Source organism: Geotrypetes seraphini, chromosome 18 (genome assembly GCF_902459505.1).
Source record: "Geotrypetes seraphini chromosome 18, aGeoSer1.1, whole genome shotgun sequence".
Classification (NCBI taxonomy): Eukaryota; Metazoa; Chordata; class Amphibia; order Gymnophiona; family Dermophiidae; genus Geotrypetes; species Geotrypetes seraphini.
In genome coordinates, this window is record NC_047101.1 from 25,646,690 (window position 1) to 25,674,050 (window position 27,361).

The 27,361-nt window shown below is 44.8% G+C and overlaps 1 protein-coding gene across 1 annotated transcript in view; it reads right to left on the bottom strand.

The window, feature by feature from the left end:
- Nucleotides 1-27,361, bottom strand: part of MAT2B (methionine adenosyltransferase 2B) — a 55,252-nt gene that overhangs the window by 20,373 nt on the left and 7,518 nt on the right. Inside the window, exons 2-4 of the mRNA XM_033927746.1 lie at nucleotides 24,167-24,361; nucleotides 7,149-7,263; nucleotides 1,430-1,582 (exon numbers count right to left, since the gene is read on the bottom strand). Of these exons, the coding sequence (XP_033783637.1) occupies nucleotides 1,430-1,582; nucleotides 7,149-7,263; nucleotides 24,167-24,361 (463 nt within the window). The remainder of the gene's footprint in view (nucleotides 1-1,429; nucleotides 1,583-7,148; nucleotides 7,264-24,166; nucleotides 24,362-27,361) is intronic.

Sequence of the window (27,361 nt, forward strand, 5' to 3'; positions counted from 1 at the left end):
GGGCTTCCAGTCTCTCCTCATACGTCTTCTGGCGCAAGCCTCCTATCATTTTCGTCGCCCTCCTCTGGACCGCCTCAAGTCTTCTTACGTCTTTCGCCAGATACGGTCTCCAAAACTGAACACAATTCTCCAAGTGGGGCCTCACCAATGACCTGTACAGGGGCATCAACACCTTCTTCCTTCTACTGACTACGCCTCTCTTTATACAGCCCAGAATCCTTCTGGCAGCAGCCACTGCCTTGTCACACTGTTTTTTCGCCTTTAGATCTTCGGACACTATCACCCCAAGGTCCCTCTCCCCGTCCGTGCATATCAGCTTCTCTCCTCCCAGCATATACGGTTCCTTCCTATTATTAATCCCCAAATGCATTACTCTGCATTTCTTTGCATTGAATTTTAGTTGCCAGGCATTAGACCATTCCTCTAACTTTTGCAGATCCTTTTTCATATTCTCCACTCCCTCTTCGGTGTCTACTCTGTTACAAATCTTGGTATCATCTGCAAAAAGGCACACTTTTCCTTCTAGCCCTTCAGCAATGTCACTTACATACATATTGAACAGGATTGGCCCTAGCACCGAACCCTGAGGGACTAGTCACCTTTCCTTCCTTCGAGCGACTTCCATTAACCACCACCCTCTGGCGTCTGTCCGACAGCCAGTTTCTGACCCAGTTCACCACTTTGGGTCCTAACTTCAGCCCTTCAAGTTTGTTCAACAGCCTCCTATGAGGAACTGTATCAACGGCACATCTTTTCTTTTGCCGGGGGTGGTCTCTATAATTGTCCTTCGTACATACACCACCCCCACCTTCTAGTTTAAATGCCTAGAAAAATATTGTCTAAATTTCTCTGCAAGGTTTCTTTTTCCTGCTGTAGTAATATGTAGCCCATCAGTGCAATATAGCTTCTTGTCCTTCCATGTATTTCCCCATCCTCCTATGTACCTGAAGCCTTCTTGATGACACCAGGCTCTGAGCCATCTATTAAAGTCCTCTGTGTTTTTCACTCTTTGCTCTCCCTTTCCATATGCAGGCAGTATTTCAGAAAAAGCTAAAGTCTTTACAAAAGGTTTCACGTCCTCACCAAGCTCCCGAAAAGCTTTCTGTGCTGCAAGTGTGGAGTTGTTGGCCAGGTCATTTGTTCCCAGATGGATAACAACATCAGTGTTAAAATCCTTAGTTTCTTCCTTAATTATAGTCAGTATTTGCCTGGAACTCCTGGTAGCTGAGGATAGAAGAGGAAGCTGCCTTAACTATTATTGTTATGCTCTCCCAGATCAGTATGTAGGAGTTATAAGTGGCCACCACCATTGCTCATTACATTTGTCCATTTATCCCACAATACTGAAGTGAGAGAAGTGACAAATTTCTCAATCATGAGATAGCCAGGGACTTTCATGTTGACTTTCTTGCATGTATGTTTTTCTTACCTTCGTAATTCTGCAGGACTGCCTTTTCTCCTTCCAATTTCAATTTTCCATAAAGATTCAAGGGATTTGGTATACCGCTCTCTAGATATGGAGGGCTGGTTCCATCAAATACATAATCGGTGCTAATGTAGATCAAGAATGCTCCTACCTTTGCTAAGAAAAAAGAAAATCAATGTCAGATCTCTTACCTCCTCTAGCTTGTGTACAAAAGGAATAAAGATTTCATTCTTGTATTTTATTTTCTACATCAATGAAACATTCCACATTTATCCCCTTCCTAGTCATTAAAGATGGGCTCTTTTAAATACTGTACGTTAAAATTAAATACTACAAAAACAATTTCTTTTCTAAAAAGCTACATTTTACTCATGATTTTTTTTTATCAATTGAAAGTTCCACTGAAGTGCTCAGTGTTATTCTAGATTCCTCTTTGAAACAACTGAGAAATATTCACCCCTTGCTAGTAGAAATTATTAATCCTATCTCAACTGGATTACTGTAAAACAGTTACTTACCCTAAAGCACAGTTACTTACCGTAACAGGTATTATCCAGGGACAGCAGGCAGATATTCTCACAAATGGGTGACATCACCGACGGAGCCCCAGTATGGACCACATTAAAAGTGCATTGGCACTTTAAATCTTTAGAAAGTTCGCAATAGCCCGAACCGCGCATGTGCGAGTGCCTTCCCGCCTGAGGTAGGGCACATGGTTCCTCAGTTAAGATAAGCCAGCTAAGAAGGCAACTTGGGGAGGTGGGTGGGTTGTGAGAATATCTGCCTGCTGTCCCTGGATAAAGCACAGTTACTTACCGTAACAGTTGTTATCCAGGGACAGCAGGCAGCTATTCTCACTAATGGGTGACGTGATCCAATGGAGCCCCGATGCGGACGCCTCACAAGCAGTCTTGCTTGATGAAACTCGAAGTTTCGAGTCTCCCGCACCGCGCATGCGCGAGTGCCTTCCCGCCCAGCACAGGGCATGTCTCCTCAGTTCAGATAGCTAGCAGAGAAGCCAACCCAGGGGAAGTGGGTGGAACGTGAGAATAGCTGCCTGCTGTCCCTGGATAACAAATGTTACGGTAAGTAACTGTGCTTTATCCCAGGACAAGCAGGCAGGTATTCTCACTAGTGGGTGACCTCCAAGCTAACCCAAATGGGATGGTGGGAATGTTGGCAACTTAGGAGAATAAATTTCGTAATACTGTTTGACCAAACTGTCCATCCCGTCTGGAGAAAGTATCCAGACAATAATGAGAAGTGAAGGTATGAACCGAGGACCAAGAGGCAGCCTTACAAATCTCCTCAATCGGTGTCGATCTGAGGAAAGCTACAGAAGCTGCTATTGCTCTGACCTTATGGGCTGTGACTTTACTGTGAAGGGGTAATCCAGCCTGGGGATAGCAGAAAGAGATACAAGCCGCCATCCAGTTGGAGATGGTACGCTTAGAGATAGGACGTTCCAACTTCTTCGGATCAAAGGAGATGAAAAGTTGAGGAGCAGTTCTGTGTGTTTTGGTGTGTTCCAGATAGAAAGCCAAAGCACGCTTACAGTCCAGAGTATGAAGAGCTGATTCTCCAGGATGAGAATGAGGCTTTGGAAAAAACACGGGAAGAACAATGGATTGATTGAGATGAAATTCCGAGACAACTTTAGGAAGGAATTTTGGATGAGTGCGAAGAACTACTTTGTCATGGTGGAACACTGTAAAAGGTGGATCCGCAACCAATGCCTGAAGCTCACTGACTCGACGAGCAGAAGTGAGGCCAATGAGAAACACCACTTTCCAAGTGAGGTACTTCAGTTGAGCCCTGTCAAGAGGTTCAAATGGAGGTTTCATAAGCTGAGAAAGGACAACATTGAGGTCACAAACCACTGGAGGCGGCTTGAGAGGAGAATTGACATGGAAAAGTCCTTCCATGAATCTGGAAACCACAGGATGAGCAGAGAGAGGTTTCCCTTGAAGCGGCTGATGGAAAGCAGCAATTACACTAAGATGGACTCATATCGATGTAGACTTGAGGCCACAATGAGAAAGGTGCAAAAGGTAGTCCAAAACAGAAGATAAGGAGGAATGTTGAGGCTCCTGATGATGAGAAAAACACCAAGTAGAAAATCTAGTCCATTTTTGGGTATAGCATTGTCTAGTAGCAGGCTTCCGTGAAGCCTCCAAAACATCCCTCACAGCTTGCGAAAACTGGAGATGAGTTACGTTGAGAGGAACCAAGCTGTCAGGTGGAGAGACTGCTGGTTGGGATGAAGCAGAGATCCCTGATGCTGTGTAAGCAGCGACGGAAACACTGGTAGAAGGAAGGGCTCCCTGCTGCTGAGTTGAAGTAGAAGGGAGTACCAAGGTTGTCTGGGCCACTGAGGAGCAATCAGAATCATGGTGGCATGGTCGGACTTCAGCTTGACTAGTCTTTTGAATGAGAGGAAATGGAGGAAACGCATATAGAAAGATATCCTTCCAGTCCAGAAGAAAAGCATCTGCCTCGAGGCAGTGAGGAGTGTAGATCCTGGAGCAGAACTGAGGCAGTTTGAAGTTGTGATGGGCTGCAAAGAGGATCTATCTGAGGCGTTCCCCACAGACAGAAAATGTGATGATGGGGCATGGAATGGAGAGTCCACTCGTGAGGCTGCAGAAAATGACTCAAGTTGTCCGCTAAGGCATTGTCCGCCCCCTGAATGTAGACTGCCTTGAGGAAGGTGTTGTGGCGAATTGCCCAATCCCAACTTTCAAAGCTTCCTGACTCGTCATACCAATATCCAGATCGTTTATAAAGATGTTGAAGAGCACGGGTCCAAGCACCGAGCCCTGCGGCACCTCGCTGGTGACGCTCTTCCAGTCCAAGTATTGTCCATTTACCCCACTCTCTGTATGCTCCAGCCAGTTTTTAATCCATGTGAGTATTTCACCCTCGATTCCATGGCTTGCAATTTTACGAAGTAGTCGTTCATGCGGAACCTTGTCGAACACCTTCTGAAAATCCAGATATACAATGTCAACCAGGTCGCCTTTGTCTAGCCGCCTGTTTACTCCGTCAAAGAAGTGCAGCAAGTTCATCAGGCAAGATCTGCCTTTGCTGAAACCGTGCTGGCTGGTCCTCATTAAACCGTGTTTGTCAAGGTGATCAATGATGCGGTCCTTTATCAGCGCCTCTACCATCTTTCCCGGTACCGAAGTCAGACTCATCTGTCTGTAGTTTCCCGGATCTCACCTCGAACCTTTTTTGAAGATCGGTGTAACATTTGCCACCTTCCAGTCTTCCGGGATCTTTCCCGTTTTGATTGGCTATTAGTTGAAGCAGTTTAACTATAGTCTCTTTCAGCTATAGTCCCTTACCCTCGATGTATGCCATCCGGTCCAGGAGATTTATCGTCTTTAAGTCTATCAATCTGCCTGCATACCTCTTCTAGACTGACCACCAACTCAGTCAGTTTCCCGTCTTCATTTCCTGCGTATAGCTTGTCGGCTTCCAGTATGTTATGGATATCCTGTTCAGTAAATACAGACACAAAGAATTTGTTCAGTTTGTCGGCGATGGCTTTGTCCTCCTTTAGCACTCTCTTTATACCATGGTCATCCAATGGCCCCACCGCTTCATTCGCGGGTTGTTTCCCCTTAATATTTTGAAAGAACGGCTTGAAGTTTTTTGCCTTGTAGTCTCTTTTGGCCCCTCTCATCACCTTATGGCACCTGTGTTGATGTTGCTTGTGGTTTTTCCAGTTTTCATCCATTTTTGCTTTTTCCATTCCTTAAACGAAGCCATCTTGTCTCTGATTGCTTCTTTCACCACTACAGTGAGCCACGCCGGTTCCTTGTTTTTTTTCCTCTTGGATCCCATGTTGATATGTGGTATATATAGATTTTGCACTTCGGTGACCGTGTCCCTAAAAAGGGACCATGCTTGCTTCAGCGTTTTTACAGTGCTTATATCCTCTTCTTAATCTTCTTCCCCACCATGAGTCTCATCCCCTCGTAATTTCATTTTTGGAAGTTTAGTGCCATGCCCATCGTTCAGGATCAATGTTTTGCCCCCATGTCCAGGTTGAAGCAGATCCTATTGTTATCACTGCTTCCCAGCGTCCCTTCTACTTCTACACCTTGCGCCGATCCTCGTAGTCCATTTAGAATTAAGTCCAGAATTGCATTTCCTCTTGTATTTTCCTTGACAAGTTGTTCCAGGAAGCAACCGCCTACAGCTTCTAGGAACTTGGTCTCCTTACCGCAGCCGGAAGTGCCTAGGTTCCAGTCTATCTCTGGATAATTGAACTCACCCATGATAACTGCATTGCCTCCCTTGCATTTGTGTTTAATCTCGTCTGTCTTTTCTCCATCCGTTTCTTAGAACTGCCCTAGGGGTCAGTAGTAGATACCGATCTTCGTTTCCGTTCCATTTGTTCCTGGAATTTTGGCCCATAGAGACTACCTTATTTTTCGTTTCCGGCGTGATCTCCGGTAGACTCAATTTCCTCTTTGACGTATAGGGCAATACCGCCACCTTTTTGACCCACTCTGTCACTGTGGTATAGCTTGTACGCTGGTAGCACAGTGTCCCAGACGTTTTCCTCGTTCTACCATGTTTCCGTGATGCCGATGATGTCAAGGTTATCTTTTTGTGCCATAGCTTCCAATTTCCCCATCTTATTCCTTAGGCTCCTTGTGTTCGTGTACATACATTTGAGTTTGCGGCCTGTAACTTTCTTGCTTTTCCTCCCCTCTTGTGTCCCTTTCAAACCGTCAGGATTTCTGTCTAGCCCATGATCTGGCGAGTCCTCCCCGCTATCTTCCTGCACGGTATTCTCTGGGTATACCGGTTCCCGAACCATCGACCCTTGGTCGACTGTCGGTTTTCCCCTTCTTCCTAGTTTAAAAACTTTCTCTCTTGATGTTGCTTGCAAGTAGCCTTGTTCCGTCTCCGCCAAGGTGGAGTCCATCCTTCCTAAATAGCTTGCTCTTCCCCCAGAACATCATCCAGTTGCGCACGAAGTGGAATCTTTCTTACTCACACCAGCGCCTCATCCACGCGTTGACTGCTTGCAGCTCCGTCTGCCTCTTCTCATCGGCTCTGGGTATCGACAGAGTCTTCGAGAACACTACCCTCGGCGTTCTGGTCTTCAGGTTCCTTCCTAACATCCGGAACTGATCCTTCAGTCCTTCCCTGCTGTAGTTCCTGTTGCTCACATTGTTTGTCCTCACATGGATCACCACTGCCGTATCTTCCTCTTCCACGCTGTCGATGATCCTGTTGATGCGGCTCACTATATCTTCTATCTTGGCTCCCAGGTCACCAGCCGATCCTGTCTTCCTCCCGCTATGTGGCTGTCAACTTGCCTGATGGAGTCCCCCACGACAATTGCTGTCCTTTCTATCTTCTCATGTCTCTCTGGCCGCAGGTCCTCTGTGCAGACCCTTGACACAAGCAACAGGCAAAACATGGCCCATGTCTTTTGAATGAGAACTTGTCTCATTCCTTCTGCAGCCTTCAATATTCCCTCTGTAATGTTAATATTTTAATGGGACAAGCTTCTAGTAGGTGTTACACATTAGCAAATTTGTTTTACTTGTAAAACAATGAAAATAAATGCTTCTTAGGACACCATCCCATTCTTTTATGGAAAAGGGGAAAAAAAAGAGATCCTTGTAATAAAATATTTCAGTATACTTTTAAAGTAACTATCAAACATAATGTGGTGTAAGCACATTGGTTTCTTTACCTGCTTCTTTTGCTATTCTCTCTGAAACAACCACGTTGAGCTGAAATGCAGACTCAGGATGGCTTTCTACAACATCAGGCCGTCTTTCTGCTGCACAGTGCACTATTAAGTGGGGCTGTAAATCAGAATATTTTAAGTATGATTAGTATCAAAATACCCACCCTCAAACAAAAAACACATTTTTCAGAGAATGATCTGATCTGCTTATACCTGCTTATACTCTTTCAAACTGAAAAAGTGCTCCTTACTGCTTATTAAAAAGACCAGTAATAAGGGACCACTATAAACAAATATGGGAAGTGCCATTTAAGTATGTAAAACATTTAGGAGTATAAAACGTAGGGAAATTTTACTAGTGTGAATTTTGCTAAAAAGGTTAAACCTACCGGTATTATACATGCAGATGACATTAGAAGCTAATGTGGAATTTGAGAATACATTAAGCAGCTGCATCCTTCCTAAAAAAACATACTATATCTTCTACTGCATGTATACATGCTTTTCTCCAAATTGTACACAGACTAAAATTATTATTCCAATAAATATGCAGTCTTGCAGCCAAGAAAGTATGTAACCAGAGCTGATAAAGAAGGGGATCACGAACAGATCGGAGAAGGTTATCAAGCCGCTGTACCGGGCCATGGTGCACCCTCACCTGGAGTACTGGGTATAGCACTGGTCGCCGTACATGAAGGAGGACATGGTACTACTCGAAAGGGTCCAGAGAAGAGCAACTAAGATGGTTAAGGGGTTGGAGGAGCTGCCGTACAGCGAAAGATTAGAGAAACTGGGCCTCTTCGCCCTCGAACAGAGGAGATTGAGAGGGGACATAGAAACATAGAAATAGACGGCAGATAAGGGCCACGGTCCATCTAGTCTGCCCACCCCAATGACCCTCCCCTACCTTTCTCTGTGAATAGATCCCACGTGTCTATCCCATTTGGCCTTAAAATCAGGCACGCTGCTGGCCTCAATAACCTGAAGTGGAAGACTATTCCAGCGATCAACCACCCGAAACTTTCAAGGTACCGAAGGGGATAAACTTAGTAGATAAGGACAGGTTGCTCACCCTCTCCAAGGTAGGGAGAACGAGAGGGCACTCTCTAAAGTTGAAAGGGGATAGATTCCATATGAACGTAAGGAAGTTCTTCTTCACCCAGAGAGTAGTGGTAGAAAACTGGAATGCTCTTCCAGAGTCTGTCATAGGGGAAAACACCCTCCAGGGATTCAAGACAAAGTTAGACAAGTTCCTGGTGAACAAGAGCGTACGATGGTAGGGCTAGTCTCAGTTAGAGCGCTGGTCTTTGACCAGAGGGCCACCGCGTGAGCGGACTGCTGGGCATGATGGACCACTGGTCTGACCCAGCAGTGGTAATTCTTATGTTCTTAAAGACAGACAGAAAGGGCATGGAGAGAGAAAGACAGGGAGACAGAAAGAAAGAAAGGGGGCATAAAGAGAGAAAGACAGACATACAGAAATAAAGGGGGGGCAGGGAGACAGAAAGAAAGACAGAGAAAGAAAGAAAGAAAGGGGAGGAGAGGAGGGCAGGGAGAGAGGAAGAAAAAAATTGGGGGAGGGAATGAGGTCAGGAGGCTGAAAGAAGGGAAGAAATATTGGATGCACAGTCAGAAGAAGAAAGTGCAACCAGAGACTCATGAAATCACCAGACAACAAAGATAGGAAAAATGATTTTATTTTCAATTTAGTGATCAAAATGTGTAAATTTTGAGAATTTTTATCTGCTGTCTATGTTTTACACTATGGCCCGCTTTTACTAAACCGCAATAGCGTTTTTTAGTGAAAGGAGCCTATGAGCATTGAGAGCAACGCATGGCATTCAGCACAGCTCCCTGCGCTAAAAACCGCTATCACAGTTTAGTAAAAAGGGAGGGGGTAAATTTGTCTATTTTTTGTATAGTTGTTACTGAGGTGACATTGCATAACGTCAGCTTCCTTGACCTCTTTGAAAACCCATGGGATAGAAATGATGATTAACATTTTCTCTGTGTACAGTGTGCTTTGTGGTTTTTTTTTTAATTTCACTGTTGGTAGATCATTTTGACTTGGTCATTTTAAAAGTAGTTCGCAAGCCCAAAAAGTGAGGGCACCCCTGCCTTAGAGTACTTAGAACCAGCGTTCAATTTAAGATCCAGGTCCTCAGCCATTTGACGGAGGAAGGATGAAAAAGACAATTGATCCGCTAGAGCATGGCCTCGAGAGGGACTCGATGACCCTGAGGCGCCTCGAGTGGAAAACGAAGGTGAGGCCTCTCTTGAGTGCTGATATCCCAGCGAATAAACAGACTGGGGTGAGGCACTGGAATCAGCTGAGCCCTTAGGTTCTGCTACTGGTGTCCTGTCTCGAGGAGTTGGAGGCCTCGAAGAACTGGAAGGCCTGGATGAGGAAGGCTTCTCTCTGGAGGAGGACCTGCGCCTCGATGAATGCCTCAATGAGGGTCTTGACCGGCGGTGAGAGTGCTGCCTGGAAGCAGGTCTTCTACGAGGTCGAGGAGTCTTTGCCCTATGCCTCGAAACAGGCAATGCCTTAAATGAGGATCTAGGTAGATCGAAGTCCCATAGACTCTGTGGTTTGAATCGAGGAATCTCGAAGTACTCCCAAAGACCCAGCTCCTTGTATGGAGTGTGAGGATTCCAGACGAGACACTCGCAAAGACTCAACTCCTTGCATAGAGTGTGTAGATTCAGCTCGAGGCACAGGCAAGGACTCGATCTCTTGTGAGCCTGCTGAGTGTCCAGGCTGGACTGCAGGAAGCAGTCAAGGCAGGACTATATTTGGTCAGTAACTGAACAAATTCCCACTCTAAAATGGTCTGGATAGTAGCCTGCAATTGTGGATCCGAGTCTGAAACTGGACCATTTGCTGAGGTTAAAGGCTCTGAGGTCGAAGATAAAGAATGCTTCAACTTGGAAGAATTATGTTTGGGTACCTTGAGGACCACTGCTGGAACTGTCTACTGAGGTATCTGACCTGAGGGAAGCTCAGGAGAAGACTTGGCAGATTTACTCGAGGTCGAGGATGTTCTGAATGAGAAAAGTCTGATGAGAGTCGAGGTCGTGGAGGCAGGAGGACACCCCGTAGCAGGCCGGACCGAATCAGAGGTCGAGGGTGCAGATGAGGTTTCCATCCTGAAAATCTTCCCCACTTGAACTCGACGACATTTGAGGCCTCGAGGTGGAAGAGTAGCACAGCAAACATGACTCCGGGCAATGGTCAGGCCCCAGATACTGAAGACACCAGCGGTGTGGGTCAGTGAGGGAGATCGTACGCTGGCACTGGCTACACTTCTTGAAGCCCATGACCGGCCAGAACATAGAAGGAAAGATAGCCGCCGCAAAGTCGAAGCCTGCAAGCTGAGGACATGCGTCAGGCCCCACCAGTCACTTGACGAAAAAATTAACTTTTTTTTTTTTTAAACAAAGACCAAAAGAAAAGCACACAGCGACACGGTAATAAATAAAATAAAACACAAGCTGCGGTGAGAAGCACAAAGTGAACTAAGTTCAACGCAGAGCATGTAAGACCGACTTCTCAGATCCGCAGAAAACTGAGAACTGAGGAGATGCGCCATGTGCTGGGCGGGAAGGCACTCGGGCATGCGCGGTGCAACAGACTCAAAACATCTGAGTTTTCTACAAGCAAGTCTGCTTGCGAGGCTGTCTGCATCCGGGCTCTGTGGATGATGTCACCCACATGTGAGAATAGGCTGCCTGCTTGTCCTGGGATAACAGGTTAATTTTATTTCCTTTAGACGCAGATGAATCCAGAGACCAGTGGGATAGCACACATCTACCAGCAGGTGGAGATAGAGAAACTGATTAACAGGTGGTCCTATTGGTTGGCACACCTCCTGCATCTTCAGTATTGCTCCTTGCCCAAGCATCCGGAACTAGTAATATGCTTAGCTTGTAAAAAACTTCTTTCCTATAATAAATTTGAAAGATAATAGAACTACCAAGTATAACAAAACTTCTGAAACTCGCAAAACAGAAACAGAGATCCAAGAACCAGAAAAGGGCAGGGCGCTTGATTCATCTGCTGCATCTAAAGGAAAGAAAATTAACAGGTAAAAACATAATTTTTCCTTCCTTAGCAACAGCAGCAGATGAATCCAGAGATCAGTGGCATGTAGGAAAGCAATCCTCAATCTGGGTGGGAAGCAAACGCCACCTCCACAATGACTGAAGCACCAAAAGCAATCTCCGCACACGCTGCCACATCCAACTGGTAATGCTTAGAAAAAGCATCCTTAGAAAACCAAGTAACCATATGACAAATTTCTTCCAAGGAAAAACCTCTGGACTGAGACCAAGAAGTAGTCATCGTTCTGATTGAATGACCGTGAATTTCTTTCGACAACCACTTTCCTGCCATCCAGTAAGCGGAAACAATGACCTCCTTAACCTATGAAACGATGTAATCTTTGGACGCTACCATACCTTTGGTGTGTCTTTCGAATAATACAAAGAGGTGATCTCAACGTCTAAAGTCGTTAGAAACCTGCCTATAGAGTCATAGCCCCACAATTATGGAATAATTTGCCCCTGTATCTTAGAACTGAAAAGGATTTAAAGCAGTTTAAAAGTAGCTTAAAAAGTTTCCTTTTTAAGGATGCATATAATGTATGAAAACAATTTCCCTAATTTTTTATAATTCCATCTTTTTCCTTACTTCTTTTCCTTACCTCATGTTCTTTTACCTCACACCTTTTATTTTATTATACATATGTAATTTTACCCTTCTTTCCTTATGTGTCTGTTAGTCTGTATAATTTTAACTTAATTTTAACTCAATTTTTATTTTATTTTTTTTTTCTTTTTAACATTGTATTAAAGTTTAACTAATCTTGTATTTGTATTATTTTTCTTGTTTCTGTAAATCGCTTAGTAAATTTAAATAAGCGATTCAACAAATTTTGAATAAACTTGAAACTTGAAACTTATGCACTTCTAAGAATACTCAATAAAGAGAAGCGCACTCCCCTTCAGTCCTCCTTGCAGAAGGTAGGAAGGAAGAAAGATAGAGAGAGAGCGTGGCTGACATGAAAGGATGATATCACCTTAGGAAGAAACTATGGTACTGTCAAAACTGACAACACAGAAACCGTAATCCACATAAAAGGATTTCTGCAGTACACAGCCTGCAACTAAGAAACCCAGCGGGATGAAGCCATGGTCACCAGCAAACCTGTTTTCAACATCACATCCTTTAGAGTCTCAGTAGACAAAGGTTGCAAACAGGGCTTCTGTAAACTTCCAAGAAGTACATTAAGACTGTACTGCGGATATGGCTTTTGAACAGGTGTATGAATATGCTGCACTTCAGTAAAGGAAAAAAAATGATATTAATACAATTAGACCTCTCCGCAGCATTTGACCTAGTTGACCACACCTTACTACTACAAATTCTCGACGCCATAGGAATCTCAGGCAAGGTCTACAAATGGTTTCAGGGGTTCCTCAAATCTAGAACCTACAGGGTAAAATACAATGATATAAAATCAGAACCATGGACAAATCCCTGCGGAGTTCCACAAGGATCACCTCTCTCACCTACGCTCTTCAACCTCTTTATCTCCTCCCTAGGAGCCACTTTAGATACCCTAGATGTCACATCTTTCAGCTATGCTGATGACATCACCATAATCCTCCCCTTCGACCCATCAGAGACCACCACCACAACAAAGCTAGAAACAACCTTAGACAACGTAGAAAAATGGATGATGGATCACAAACTAAAACTAAATTCTGAAAAAACAAAATTCCTTTTGCTCGAAAAAGCCCAAACTCCTACCATCACTGAACTGAAAATCAAAAATACCAAATACCCAATACAACCCGAACTAAAACTCCTAGGAGTTACGATAGACAGATGTTGCACAATGCAGCCCCAGATCAACAAAACAACCCAGAAAGCTTTTCTAACCATGAGAAATCTCCGTAAAATCAGAAAATTCTTTGACCAAGCACAATTTAGACTAATCGTCCAATCCCTAGTCTTAGGTCTGCTGGATTATTGCAACTCCCTATATCTTCCTTGTCCAGCCACTATGATAAAACAACTCCAGACCATACAAAACACCGCCCTCAGATTGATCTACTCACTCAAAAAATATGATCACATAACAACTGCCTTCTTAGACTCTCACTGGCTACCCATACAAGCACGAATCCAATTCAAATTCTACTGCCTGATATTCAAAGCATTACACGGCTCTTCCCCCTCCTATCTAAACAACCGCTTAAACCAAATCTCCACCTCAAGACACAGAAGAACCTCGAACCCTTTCGCCTTCCCCCCACTCAAAGGCACACATCGCAAGAAAATGTTTGACAACCTTCTGGCAACACAAGCAGCAAAAATCAACCATTCCATCTCCAATCTTATGACAATATCAGACAACTTCAAAACATTCAGAAAAGAAATCAAAACCCTGCTTTTCAAAAAATTCATCCAAATATCTTAACCCCTCCTCTTTTACCTCCAGAAGATTCACCTACCTTCAGATAACCTTCCCCCAAATTACCCACCTTAACACCGTCCAATTAAACAAATACCATAAATAGATTGTAACCTACCCTCTCTAACTGAATTCCATATGTATTTTTCATACAGTTCTTCACTGTCAGTTTAATTTCCATCCTATAAATTCACATAGAATTTTTCTTTTTTCAACCATCTTTATTTTCTCTTCTTTATTAATTTCCAGGTACTTTAGTTAGATTGTGAGCCTTCGGGACAGTAAGGGAATTTTTAAGTACCTTCTTACTTCTCATTTATAATCTTAATGTATATTTTCTTCAAACCGCTTAGAACCTAACGGATGTAGCGGTATATAAGAAATAAATTACATTACATTACATTACACTTCCTACATGAACTACATGAGGCTAAGAAGGAAGCGAAGAGAGATAGCTGGCCCTTGTAACAATCCATGACTGTCCCTGGAAGTTGAAGAGAATTAAACGTCAAGCCCATAGCTACACCGTTGTGCAAAAAGGAAGAATACAAGACACAGAAGTCCGGAAGGGTGACAGTCTAAGAACTACCAAAGAATTGAAAACCGTCAATATGCTAGTGTAAGCTGTAGAATAAGAAGACTATATTGCCTGGAGAAGAGTAGAAATAACCTGCTCCACATAACCCTTACACCCCAACTGTGACTTGTCAAGAGCTAGGCCATAATACCAAAGTGGGGCAAATTTCCTTGTTGATCGGACCCTGAGTGAGTAAATCCGGAATAACCGGGAATCCCAACATTTTGTCCGTCGAAAGATCCATCAGATCCATATATCATGGACGGCACAGCCAATCTGGTGATACCAGGATCAATGTGCCCTGAAAGCGAGCCTGAGATGGCACATCCAGTCAAACATCGGCCAGGGGAAAACACTTAAAAAAGACAAAGCAGAGGCAGGAAAGAACCAACTCGTCTACCCCCTCTGACTCCCACTCCCTGCATCTGCTGAAAAACATAGGAAGCTTTGGATTTCAAGACGTACCTCCATGGATGTTGAAAAATACTATTGCCATGAGACTAACAGAACAGAGCCTTATCGTCAGCTTAGAAGTATGGTCTGAAACTCCTGAAGCGCTAGCTTGATCGTCTTTGCACTGAGGATTAAAGGCACAACTTGACAGCCTGGCATGCTTGATGATTATGAGCCAGTCCAGCAAAGACTGTATCATGCTTTTAAACAGAATGAACTTGCTGAGTCACCAAATTGTGCTGAGTGAAGCTTGAGGAGCTTACTGGATACTACAATTGGATCCTTGATATACCAGGAATCTCCTGAAGAAAAGCGACTGCTGCAGCATTCTTATGTGAAAAGGAGCCGTGAAAGGGAGCCAAAGGCCACAGTGGGGTCGCCACCATGGACACTAGCACCTGTACATAGTCCATAGTCTACTTTTTGGTGACCAAAGAAGGCGGCAAACCTGAGATTGTAACTAGAGAATGACATGGGGGAAAAATTTGTCCCCATCACCATGACTACTATCCCCACAGCATCCATACAAGCCTCAGTACTGCAATATTTAGCTTATTCCTTCCTTCTAAGTCAAAGTTCTGGCTGCTGAACTAGAGAAAGATGTTCAGCTGGCAGGGCTTTGTTTATAAATTTTTATCAACACAACTAATATACTGTACTACTTTATCCTAAAGCAAAAAAAATAAAATATACATACATTTTTTTTCTACCTTTGTTGTCTGGTTTCTGCTTTCCTCATCTTCTCCTCATTCATTTCCTTCCATCCACTGTCTGCCTTCTCTGTCTCTTCCATATGCTCTGTTACATTGCCTCTCCCTTTCATCTCTCCCTCCACCTCAATTGGTCTGCCACCCTTCTTCTTCCCTCCGCTCCCCCCATAGTCTAGAATCTCACTCTTCCCCATTTCCCTTCAACGTCTGTTCCTCTCCACCCCACCTTCCCCAGTTCCCTTCAGCATCTGATCCTCTCCACCCCACCTTCCCCAGTTCCCTTCAGCGTCTGTTCCTCTCTAGCCCACCTTCCCCAGTTCCCTTCAGCGTCTGTTCCTCTCCACCCTCCTCAGTTCCCTTTAGCGTCTGTTCCTCTCTACCCTTCCTTCCCCAGTTCCCTTCAGCGTCTGTTCCTCTGTACTCCACCTTCCCCAGTTCCCTTCAGCGTCTGTTCCTCTGCACCCCACCTTCCCCAGTTCCCTTCAGCGTCTGTTCCTCTGCACCCCACCTTCCCCAGTTCCCTTCAGCATCTGTTCCTCTGCACCCCACCTTCCCCAGTTCCCTTCAGCATCTGTTCCTCTGCACCCCACCTTCCCCAGTTCCCTTCAGGGTCTGTTCCTCTCTAGCCCACCTTCCCCAGGTCCCTTCAGCATGTTCCTCTTCACCCCTCCTTCCCCAGGTCCTTTCAGCATCTGTTCTTCTCAGCCCCACCTTTCCTCCCTCTCTGCTCCTTAACTTCACAGCATGCAATTTCTCTAAAAGTGCCTCCTACCAGCAGCCGGAGCGTTGAAATCGCATGTGGCTGCAGGAAAGGTCGTCTCTGATACAACTTCCGGTTGCATCAGAGATGACTTTACAGCAGCCACACATGATTTCAACGCTCCAGCTTCTGGTAGGAAGCACTTTTAGAGAAATTGCCTGCCGCAAAGGTAAGGAGCAGGGAGGTAGATGCTCAGACGGCGGCGGCGATTGGGAAGCAACGATCAGAATGGATGGAGGGAGGGAGATGTTTGGGCGGCAATAGCTATCAGTATGGAGGGAGGGAGCGCGATCAGTGACCGCATGCGTTCCCTCCCTTCACTGTGGAGAAAAGGCCATTCACCGCTCCACAGGGCGGTGAATGGCCTTCTCCCCGTACCCGCAGCGACCACTTCTTTTCTCTCTCCCGTTTCGGTGGGTTATCCACAGCTAGCCGCGGGTAACAGCCACCGTGTCATTCTCTAATTGTAACCTGTCAGCCCAGTCTCTAGAAGAAACACATTCTGCACCTTTGTGAAGAACAACAGCCTCCCCCCTTCCCCAGATATTTCAATAATTAGCATAGGATAAGAGAGCTATTTGTAACTTTGAAGAAATAAGCCATTTGCGTCTGCTAAATTAACCTAGCTAGAAGACGTCCGAATCCACCAGCATCCAGTAAAGGATGTACCTCTTTGCAACAAAATGCTGCCAGTACTACCATCATTTTGTAAAATGTTCATAGAACCTTGGCTAAGCCAAATGACCTCTGCCGAAACCTGGTAGCACTACACGAGGATAGCCCAGCGAAGATAAAGGTGATGCAGTGGATATATGGGAATATTTAAATAATCTCAGAGTTTCCCTTTGGAAATGTCTAACTCTGAGAAATGAATTGACCCTTATGAGATCCAGCCCCAGACTGATCAATTGCCCCTCCTTGGTACTATTAATTAAATGAAATAAATTTCCTTAGTTTCTAAAGAATTGAAACCACCACCCCAAGTTCCAGTAACACTTGAAGGGGTTCTCGCACCAACGTGCTCTTTGGATGGTCCATACATGGCAACACCAGGAAAGAAGCTGAAATGGGAGAGGAGAATTCAAAGTTGCAATCCTCTTCAGTGTTCTCCCCAGAATTTTTTTCCAATTGGGTGGCATGAAAAAGTAGCTGGGTGGGGCGGGATGGGGAAATTTGGTGGTGGGTAAAATTAACCCCCCTCTTTTACTAAGGTGTGCTAGCGTTTTTAGCGTGCGATAACCCCCGCGCTACGCAGGAAAACTAATGCCAGCTCAATGCTGGCGTTAGTGTCTAGCGCATGGGGCAATTCTGCACGTGCTAAGTGCACGCTAAAACCGCTATCACAGCTTTGTAAAAGGAGCCCTAAATGTGTACTATTTTTATTAATTATTATTTTCCAATGCTCAATATGTCTTCCTTTTTTAAGGCTTGATACTTATGCCAGAATATTTTTACTAAATTTAAGTATCCAATTCTAGAAGGGAATAATTAGATAATTAGATTGCCCTCTTTCAAATGGTACAGAGGTTTAAAAAAGGGAAATGCATTAAGAAGTCATTAGGTTCAATCTAGCCATTTATTTCTGCATGAATTTAAACAACTAAAAAAAAAAAGATAAATATAGCTCATTCAGTCATACAAGAAATGGTAGATACAGCACCTCTAATAATGTTTTGCTCGCTAGGTTCCTTCCTGAGGTCTCACTGAGGATATGAAATAGATGCTATCCCCACTTCCAGACCTCTTCCACATAATTTATGGAAAGGTGTTACTGAGCCTTGAAGGAGACCTGTGTGATTGATCTTTATCTGCTACTTTTTTATTTTGCTGTAGAGCAAAGTGAGAGCTAGGGCAAAACAGTTTAGGTAAAGATGCAAATAATAATTAGCTTATAATGTCATTTGAAAGCTGCTTGATGTTAATACAACTTTAATTTAATTCTTTATAGTGTGTGTGTAGGGGGGGAGGGACAACACCTACATCAACAGTAAAGTTAGAATAGGGTTATCAAATCCAGTGGCGTACCTAGCATATATGACAGCCAGTGCTGATCATTTTTTTAACAACCCCCTCCTCTCTATAAAAAAGATATTTTTAGTAATAATCCATGAGTCACACAACAAGGGTGCACCTAGGAAAAGGCAGCATCTTAAACACTGCAGTGAGCACTAGAACACCAACACACGCAATGTAAAACTAAACAAGCCAGATCCTGCACAGTCAATTGATCTGTACAGTCATTGCTAACAGAAAGCCATGTCCTTTTCATACACACAGACAGATACACCCTCGCCCAATATGGAATAATCACAAACTAAAAATAGAACTATGTAGACAAAAGTTAAACTGAACCAAGAAACCAGACTCTGCATACAATGCAACACCACAGAAACAGTGGCATGTCCTCTAATACTGTGCAAAATATAAAGACAGTAGATGTAAATTTGAAAAAAACTGCTACATAACAATCACCACTTTACAAATTAACAAATAGAAATAAAACAAATAATGAGAAATAAGAAAATACCATTTTATTGGACTATTCCATTTTTCAATTAGCTTTAAGAGGCCAAATCTTTCTTCAAGACAGTACAGCAGGAGTGCCCACACTTTTTTGGCTTGCGAGCTACTTTTTAAAAATGGCCAAGTCAAAATGATCTACCAACAATAAAATTTGAAAAAACAAAGCACACTGTACGCAGAGAAAATGTTAATTTTCATTTGTATTTTTTTTTTAAGAGGTCAAGGTTAAGGTGACCATACATCCTGTTTTCGGACCGACCGTCCCATTGTCCCAATCCACCGCTTCGGGACACCAAAATGTCCCGTTTTCAGGGACAGCGTCCTGAAGCAGTGCATGGGGACACCAGGACGGGTGATCGCTTTCCCTCCCTGCTGCGCCAATTCAAAGCCCGGTCTGCTGCTGTTGCTTCTTGCCTTCTTCCCGACGCCAATTTTGACATCGCAGAGGACGTTCCAGGCCAGCCAATCGCTGCATGGTTGGGCCGGAATGTCCTCTCTGACATCAAGATTGATGTCGGGGAAGGGAGGAGAAGGAAGGCAGCTTTGTTCCTGCCGCATCGGGGAAGCAGAGAAAAAGTAGACGACCCAAAACAGAGTGCCCGGGGCAGCTGCTCTTTTTGCTCCCACCTGCCTGCTAATACAGCCGAGAAGGGGAAAAGCTGAAGAGTAAGGGGGGAGGAGGCCAGGCAAGAGATCGCTTCTCCCTCGCAGCCAAAACTGTCCTTTTCAGAGGGGCCCTGACACGGCAGCTACCCCGAAGTTTTCCCTCTGCCGCAACTTCCCGTTTCTGACAGGACACATCGCGTCTGAGGGAAAGCTTCAGGGCAGCTGCCATGCCAGGGCACCAATTTAGGAGTTTAGCAAAGAAGTTTGGATCGCTGCCCCCCCCCCCCCCCCCAAGATCTGTTGCTGTTTGCTCCCCTTCTAATGCCGGCCCTAGGCACCTGTCTCCTGGGCCTACCCTTTAATCCGCTCTTATCCACAACCTGCGAGGACCAACTTCTGCCCAGAATTCTTTCCATATTCAGCTTCAACCTAAGTCAGAATTTTTTTTTTTTTTTTTGTGGGGGGGGGGTAAATCTTGGATCCATTGTTTGCTTGAATATAATCTGTTTGTAGACGTGGAACGACTGAAGAAAATAATTTGTTGTTTTCGTGGCAACAATAGGGGAGTCTACTAGATGACAAAGTAATTTTGAGGTGTCGGGGCAGGGGGGATGCAGACTTGATGGCTTAAAAAAATAAGTCCCCCTTCTTGTCAATGCTGAGTCAATCATTCATGCATAAGGTGACCATACATCCTATTTTCAATGGGACAGTCCCATTTTTAGACCGACCGTCCCATTGTCCCGATCTACATAAGGACATAGGAAGGAGGCACTGAGGGCACTAAGGACATAGGAAAAAGACAATAAGGATACAGGACGGAGGCACTGGGGGCACTAAGCACATAGGAAGGAGGCACTAGGGCAGGGGTAGGGAACTCCGGTCCTCGAGAGCCGTATTCCAGTCGGGTTTTCAGGATTTCCCCAATGAATATGCATTGAAAGCAGTGCATGCAAATAGATCTCATGCATATTCATTGGGGAAATCCTGAAAACCCGACTAGAATATGGCTCTCGAGGACCGGAGTTCCCTACCCCTGCCCTAGTGCCTCCTTCCTATGTGTTTAGCCCAGTGCCTCTGTCCTGTATCCTTAGCGTCTCTTTCCTATGTCCTTAGGGGCATTAAGGACATAGGAAGGAGGCACACAGGACATGGGAATGAGGCCATTATGAATTAATAAGATATTATGTGTACATGAAAAATGAATGGAAGAAATTGGGAGCGGGGTTAGGGTGGAATTGGGGTGGGGCTAGGGTAAGATTGGGGGTGTGACTGACAATTAGTAGATGTCTCCTTTTGATAAAAAAAATAAATGGTCAGGTTAGTCAAGGCAGATGACTTTAAAATATGCAATGTCACATCAGGGTAGTAGATGCATAGAACAATTTCCCAGAAGAGGTGATGGAAACAAGAGACTTTGTCTGAATTCAAAAAAGTGTGGGATAGGCACATGGGATCTCAGAGAGGAAGAAATAATGGTTACATTGGATGGGCAGACTGGATGGGGCCATTTGGCCTTTATCTTCCATCATATTTCCATACAGAGGCCCAGCGCTGCTGCCTTCAGTTGTAGGAAGGCTTAGGGCCCCTTCTAGCATGGGTGCCCATGCAAGTGCCTTGTTTCAATCCCACTAATGCCAGCACTGCTAATTGGACAAAATACTTTAGAATATTAAATCATGCTATATATCTACGGTATATAATGCTGCATGTATAATTATAAATGGGGTAGTTGAAAACACCCACTGCAAGTAAAATATATTGATGATTCTTTGTGTTTATTTGGCTATCAAGATCTATTGCTTTGCTTTAACTGTTGGTGGTCTTTATTGCCCCTCAGAAGAGGCCTTGGTTAACTGCTCACTGGCCCTAAAAGCAACCCCTACTATCCCCACAATTAATGCTGTTTCCTAAGAGTTCAATTTTTCTGATCTAAATGCATTTTAAAATAATGGATACCCATCTTAATTAAGCTAAAACCCGGATCCTAACTCCCACTATCTGCATTACTCACACGATGAAGAGCCAGCTCTGATCCAAAACGCCTTTTTGCTTCCTTTTGGTTGTGACCTCCTTTCTTTACACCGGAAGTAATTGCGGTTTCATGGTGCTAGCTGGAAGTTTAGGTGAACGGGAATTATGGCGATTTGTTTGTTCCCGGGGCATATTCTGTTGAAAGGGAGTAATTTCTTTTCTTGTTATATAGTGTGAAGAATTCGGAGATCTATGGAGTCCCGGTTTTTCCTAGTCTGTTTTCGGGCCGTTCTAATGTTTGTAATAGTGTCTTTTTTTAGGTAGAGTTGTTGATGTTTGATTTGCATTTGCATTTATTATGAAAAGAAACTTTTATTCAAAACCAACCACAATCGCCTTAGCCTGTAGCGAACATATGCTCCGGGGCTCTAAAGTGTGCGGGTGCCGGCTTCCCTTCTCTCCCCCCCCCCCCCCCCCCCCGACATAACTTCCGGTTTCGGAGGAAGGGAAGCCAGCACGCACACTTTAGAGCCCCAGAGCATAAGTTCACTAGGGGCTAAGGCGTGAAATCTCCAAGCCGGCTTTTTTATTTTTTATTTTTTTTAATGTTGAGCAGCAGAATTTAGCTGGCCGGTCATCTAAATTACCCGGGCCCTAGGGAGAACACTGCTCTTGAATAATGTCCAAATCCCTATGATCTGACATTATTATGTCCCCCCCTCCCCGCATTAGAAAAAGTAAAGAGCTGTCAGAGGGAGTCAAAACTTTTTAAAAATTGACGTGGAGGTCAGGGAACGGACTGGATGAGAGCTGTCAGTTGTGGATAGAAGAAAGGAATTCTCATGCGATGTAATAAGGAACATGTTGGAAAAAATGAAAACAGAACCACGACAGAAAGGACTTAAAAGAACTCCTAGGATTAACCTGCGGCAACCTGTTATCCAGAAAACCTAAAATCCACTACTAACTTCATGCCACTTTTTCAAAAAACCTACTGCCATTACAGGGGAGACGCACGAGTCGTAGTTTAGAAGCTGCATTCACCGCACCTTGACAGCCATAAAACAAGGCTCCCATCCCAAAAGAAATATTTCGGGATGAATTCAACAGCCACATAGCGGTTGCCCCCCCCTATGAATTGGAGGAATATGAAACTTAGCCCTGGTTAGAAGTAACTGCACAGCCGTTCCTGTCAGTTTGGGGGGAGAGTCTAATACACGCCATGACAATATGGCGACTTGAAAATCCAGTGAGATAAGATGTGAAACCTGTAGGCGCTGGCACTCTAGCTATAGAAAAAGAAAGTCTTGTCCTCAGCAAAATATGAAGAGCCATTATGCCCCTAGAAATTGTTCCATTTGTTCAGTAATTATTTCTATAGTGCTACCAGACACACGCAGCACTGCTCAGAGGCACATAGAAGAGAAAAATCTTAACATTTATGTATCTAGAAAGAGAGGAGATACCCATAATAAGCATAGGGGACTCTCCTGCCGTTGACATCAATGTTCAGCGATTTGCCTTCTGCTGACAAGCTGAGACTGGGTGGCCAAGGAGAGAGTAGATCCTCTCTCATAAATGCATTTACAGTAGCTATAAATCAATAATGTGTATCGCGGCAAACGAGGGAACAGGGGAGAAACACAGACACGAGCTCGACCGCCGCAGCATTTCCCAAAGCCAATGTAAATTTCACAACGCATCTGATCCCGAAAGTACAGAAGCCGCGGCAAATGTTAACCAGAAGTCAGCTGAAAAATATATTGCTCGAATGCTGCGGCAGACCTGCCAGCGCAGAAGTCAGCTGAAGAATAAATTGCCTGAACACTGCGGCACCCCCGCCAGTGCAGGAGCACAAGCACGAGCCTCTTGCTCGCTGTAAGTTACCGGCTCCTTGAATAGCTTTTAGATAAACTATCCAGAGCCATATGATCAATTTTAATACAGCCGCGGCATACTCTGCCAAAAGCAAGCTTCATTAAAAACTGCACAAATGCGGCGGTGCTCCGTGTAGAGCATGATACTAAGCGCGCGTCCGCTGTGTGTGGGAAGGCAAGGGCTCGCTTCACAGTGTTAAAATATATATCTGGAGCCCTCCCGTGTGAAGAATTTCCACACATTTAAAAAAACAATGAAAATGTTTTCTACAAACTGAGCCAATGTTTGCGCCACAGATTTCTGCTGCCCTACAAAATTTAGTGGCGTATAAATAAATTATCTATGTCTTTAATCACGCGACAGACCAGCAGCCTGAACATAATTATAAAACCAAACTCCCAGTTGTAACACCACTTAAAAAAAAAAAAAAACCACACACCACACAATCCGCCGTTCTAATACACAAATAAAACAGGATCTACTGTTCCAACACCATTCTAAACATAAGGTGAAGCTGAACATAAATAATACTCACAACCTTGTCGTGCCGGTGAATTCTGGTAAGTGCCTGTTGTTCAGCACTATCAGGGCAGAATGTAGTTACTGTGGTCTCTTTTTTTTTTTTTTTACAAATTCAGGGAAAGAAGAAAAATAGAGACACAGACAGACCCTCTATCATTGGAGGAAGGGTGAGGCAGGGACCTTGGGGGGGGGTTCCAGGTGTAACCCCTAAAGCCAGCACCGTTCAGCTGGACACCCCTGACTCACTGAAGTGAAATCTCAACAGGAGAAAATAATTGCCCAGTCACAGCCAGAATCCAGGAGCTAGTTGAATAGCAACCATCACCTGCTGGGAGATAGAGCATACTGAAGATGCAGGAGGAGTGCCAGCCAATAGGACCACCTGTTAATCAGTTTCTCTATCTCCACCTGCTGGTAGATGTGTGCTATCCCACTAGTCTCTGGATTCATCTGCTGCTGTTGCTAAGGAAGGGACAATAGCAAAAGTTATGACAAATGGGAAAATATCAAAAGTTCTACACAGATGCAAATGTTACCTGAAAATCCTCAATAATGTCATGGACTGCAGTTGTTTCCAACAAATTAACTTGTTCAAACCTGGGTCTTGCTCTACTGTAGCCACAGCCAAATGCATTCCAGTTGTTCTCATTGAATTCCTTGTATACAGCTCGACCAAGAAGCCCTGTGGCACCAGTAATCAACACACGTCTATCAGGGATTTCAACATCCTCCTAAAAAACATGACATGTAGAAGACTGATTTAGCAAAGTTGTTTGCCATAAAACAATGTTCTCATACACTTCAGTGAAAAAAGTTCTCAGTAAAGCTGTGAGCTAGGAGTTATAATTATAAGTCAAACAAGCAGTTACTCAGCTATAGCAAGTGCTCTCAGAGGACAGCAGAATGCAAGATTAGGTTCTTACCTCTGCTAATCTTCTTTCTTGTAAATCCACACATTATTCTGGGACCAGTGGGTTATTCCCTCCACCTGCCAGGGTCTGTAGGAAACCTCAAAACTTCAGAGGTTTTCTCCCCTCTCCCTTACATACCTCCTCCCTGAGCATGCTCACCTGTCAGTCTGAAATTAGCCAGAAACATTTGTAGAGGATAAGAAGAGAGAGCGGGGAACGGGGACACTCCCCGACAAGTAAGTATATTCTGCTCACAATTATAAATGCAAAACAGCAACAAGGAAACAATCAAATCAAGATAACAAACATCAGAAACCTGAATGACAACAGTAGTGGCTAGAAGTAGAAACAAAATGCACTGACAGAAGAGGGCGCCCTAATTGGGGCCCCCCAAACTGAGTGCTAACCCCATTCTGATGGCACTCTAATAAAAATTGGACAGAAACACAGCTTACCAATATTTGTAAAGGCAGACGATCGGCGAATCAGCAAGTATAGGGCGGGTTCCCTGAATAAAGTGTGGATTTACAAGAAAGATTTGCAGAGGTAAGAACCTAATCCATCTTTCTTGTACAATCCCACTTTATTCCGGGACCAGTGGGACATAACAGAAGAGTCCCGAAAATTCAAGTTGGGACTAATGAGCTTGCTGCCAATACAGAAGCACCAAAAGCAGTATACTGCTTGGTTGTCACATTGATCCTGTAAAACTTGGTCAATGTATGCAAGGAAGACCAGCTAGTGGCCCTGCAAATCTCGTCCCTCTGGTTGAAGGAACCCAGACCCCAAGGGGAGGCCTCTTTCTGACCGCCACATAAGCCGCAGAAATGGCCATGCAAATCCACCTGGAAATGGTAACCATAAAAGCTGGCTTCCCTCTGTGGGCAAGACCCGCCCAAACAGGTGGTCAGAGAGGTGAAACTCGTTGGTGACCTCCAGATACCACAATAAACTTCTGCACACCACCAAGGACTGCAACACCTGGTCCTGCTCCCGCAAACCAGAGGAAGCATAAGCAGGAAGCTGGACTTCCTGATTCACATGGAAAGCAGAAACCACTTTCGGAAGAAAGGAAGGAACAGTCTGTGGCATCACCATCGAATCCATAATCAGCAAAAAAGGAACCCTGCAGGAGAGGGCCTGCAGCTCTGAAACCCTGCAGGCTGAAGTAACAGCCACCAGGAAGACCGTCTTGAGCACGAGATCCATCAGAGACACCTGCTCTAGAGGCACATATGGAGGGCGAGCAAGAGAGCAAAGAACCAGATTAAGGTTCCAGGTTGGACAGGAAAGGAGCAAGGGAGGTCTAAGCTGCAACACTAACCACAGAAAACGAACCACATGGACTGCCAATGAGCCCCTCATAGAAGGCCCATACACAAAAGCCTAGCAATTTGTACCCGGAGCGAAACTACTGCTACACCTTTCTTTAGGCCATCTTGCAGAAACTCCAGGGCCCGAGAAATCGATGGAAAAGAAGGGACCACCTGCCTCAGGGAGCACCAGGCGTGGTAACATCTCCAAGCCTTCGCATAGGCCACCACTGTGGATGTCCACTTGCTATGAAGCAATGTGGCAATCACAGCTGAAGAATAGCCCTGGCTAGTCAAGGCTGCATGCTCAAGAGCCATGCCATAAGACCAAAGCGGTCCGGATCTTGCATCGCAATCAGATCCTATGTGAGAAGGTGAGAATGACAAGGGAGCCTGAGCCCCCAAACCTGCTGGAGCCAAACCAAGTTGGCATACTATGGCTACCTCAACTATTCGGGTGCCACTAGAATCACCAGACCTTCGTGGGCCGCTATGCACCTCTACAGATATCGATCATGGGCCATGGAGGGAAGACATAAAGAAGACCCTCCTGGGGCCAGGCCTGAACCAGAGCATCCAGGCCTTTGCTTCCGGCCTCTCGCCGACGACTGAAGAAACAATCGGCTTTCTTGTTGGCCTCCATCCTAAAAGATAAGGGACATAAGCTTCTTAATGAGAGCAGCAAGTTGTTCCAGAGCCCAAGTCTTGCTCCAGTAGGGGTTCTCTGGCTGCAATATCCAAAAGTCTGTGGACTGTGGCCTGCACCTGAACCACCTTCTTGGGGCAGCTGGCAGGGGAATCCAGAAAATACTTGGTCAGAGAAACTCCAACTTGTAACCACATCGGAGGTGATGGCCTCCCAATTCCACCAGAAAGACCAACAACCGTCCCCCCTGATGCGCAGAGGGGAGACAGCAGCCTAGCATCAAAACTGTTTCTTGGCAGCAGCCGCTGGTCAACTTGCCGCAGACTGCTGACGGCGAGACCCACCAAAGGAGGAGGAACGATGATCTGTGGAAGGGCCTGAGTACAGGCGAGAACACTGAAAGGGACAACAAATAGAACACCCAGAAGGGCGGGACCTGCTCCCTGGCAATGCCTTGGGTGAGAGAGAGAGAGAGCTAGCGAGAGAGAGAGAGAGGTTCTAACCTCCCATATTTATAAGTTTGAGGCTTGTTCTAAAAATAGAATCTATTGAAGTTAAATACCCCTATCTTTCTTAAACTGTTTGAAACAATGGTGAATAAGGTGAGTGGGGTGTGAGAGACTGGAGAAGAAAAGAGGGAGAAACTGTCCCTCACAGACTGGAGTTACATGTAATTTCCAGTATCACTCTGACAATGGTTTCTGATTAACCCTAGCGATCTGTGTTAGACCATGCAGCTGGGCTTACCGTATATCTTAAACTGCTAGCCCATCTGCACTGACATGCCCTAAGGTCAGATATGAATGATCTCCCATAGGCCTTTGCTGACATTGGTAAGGCCACCAGAAAATGCTGACAGCT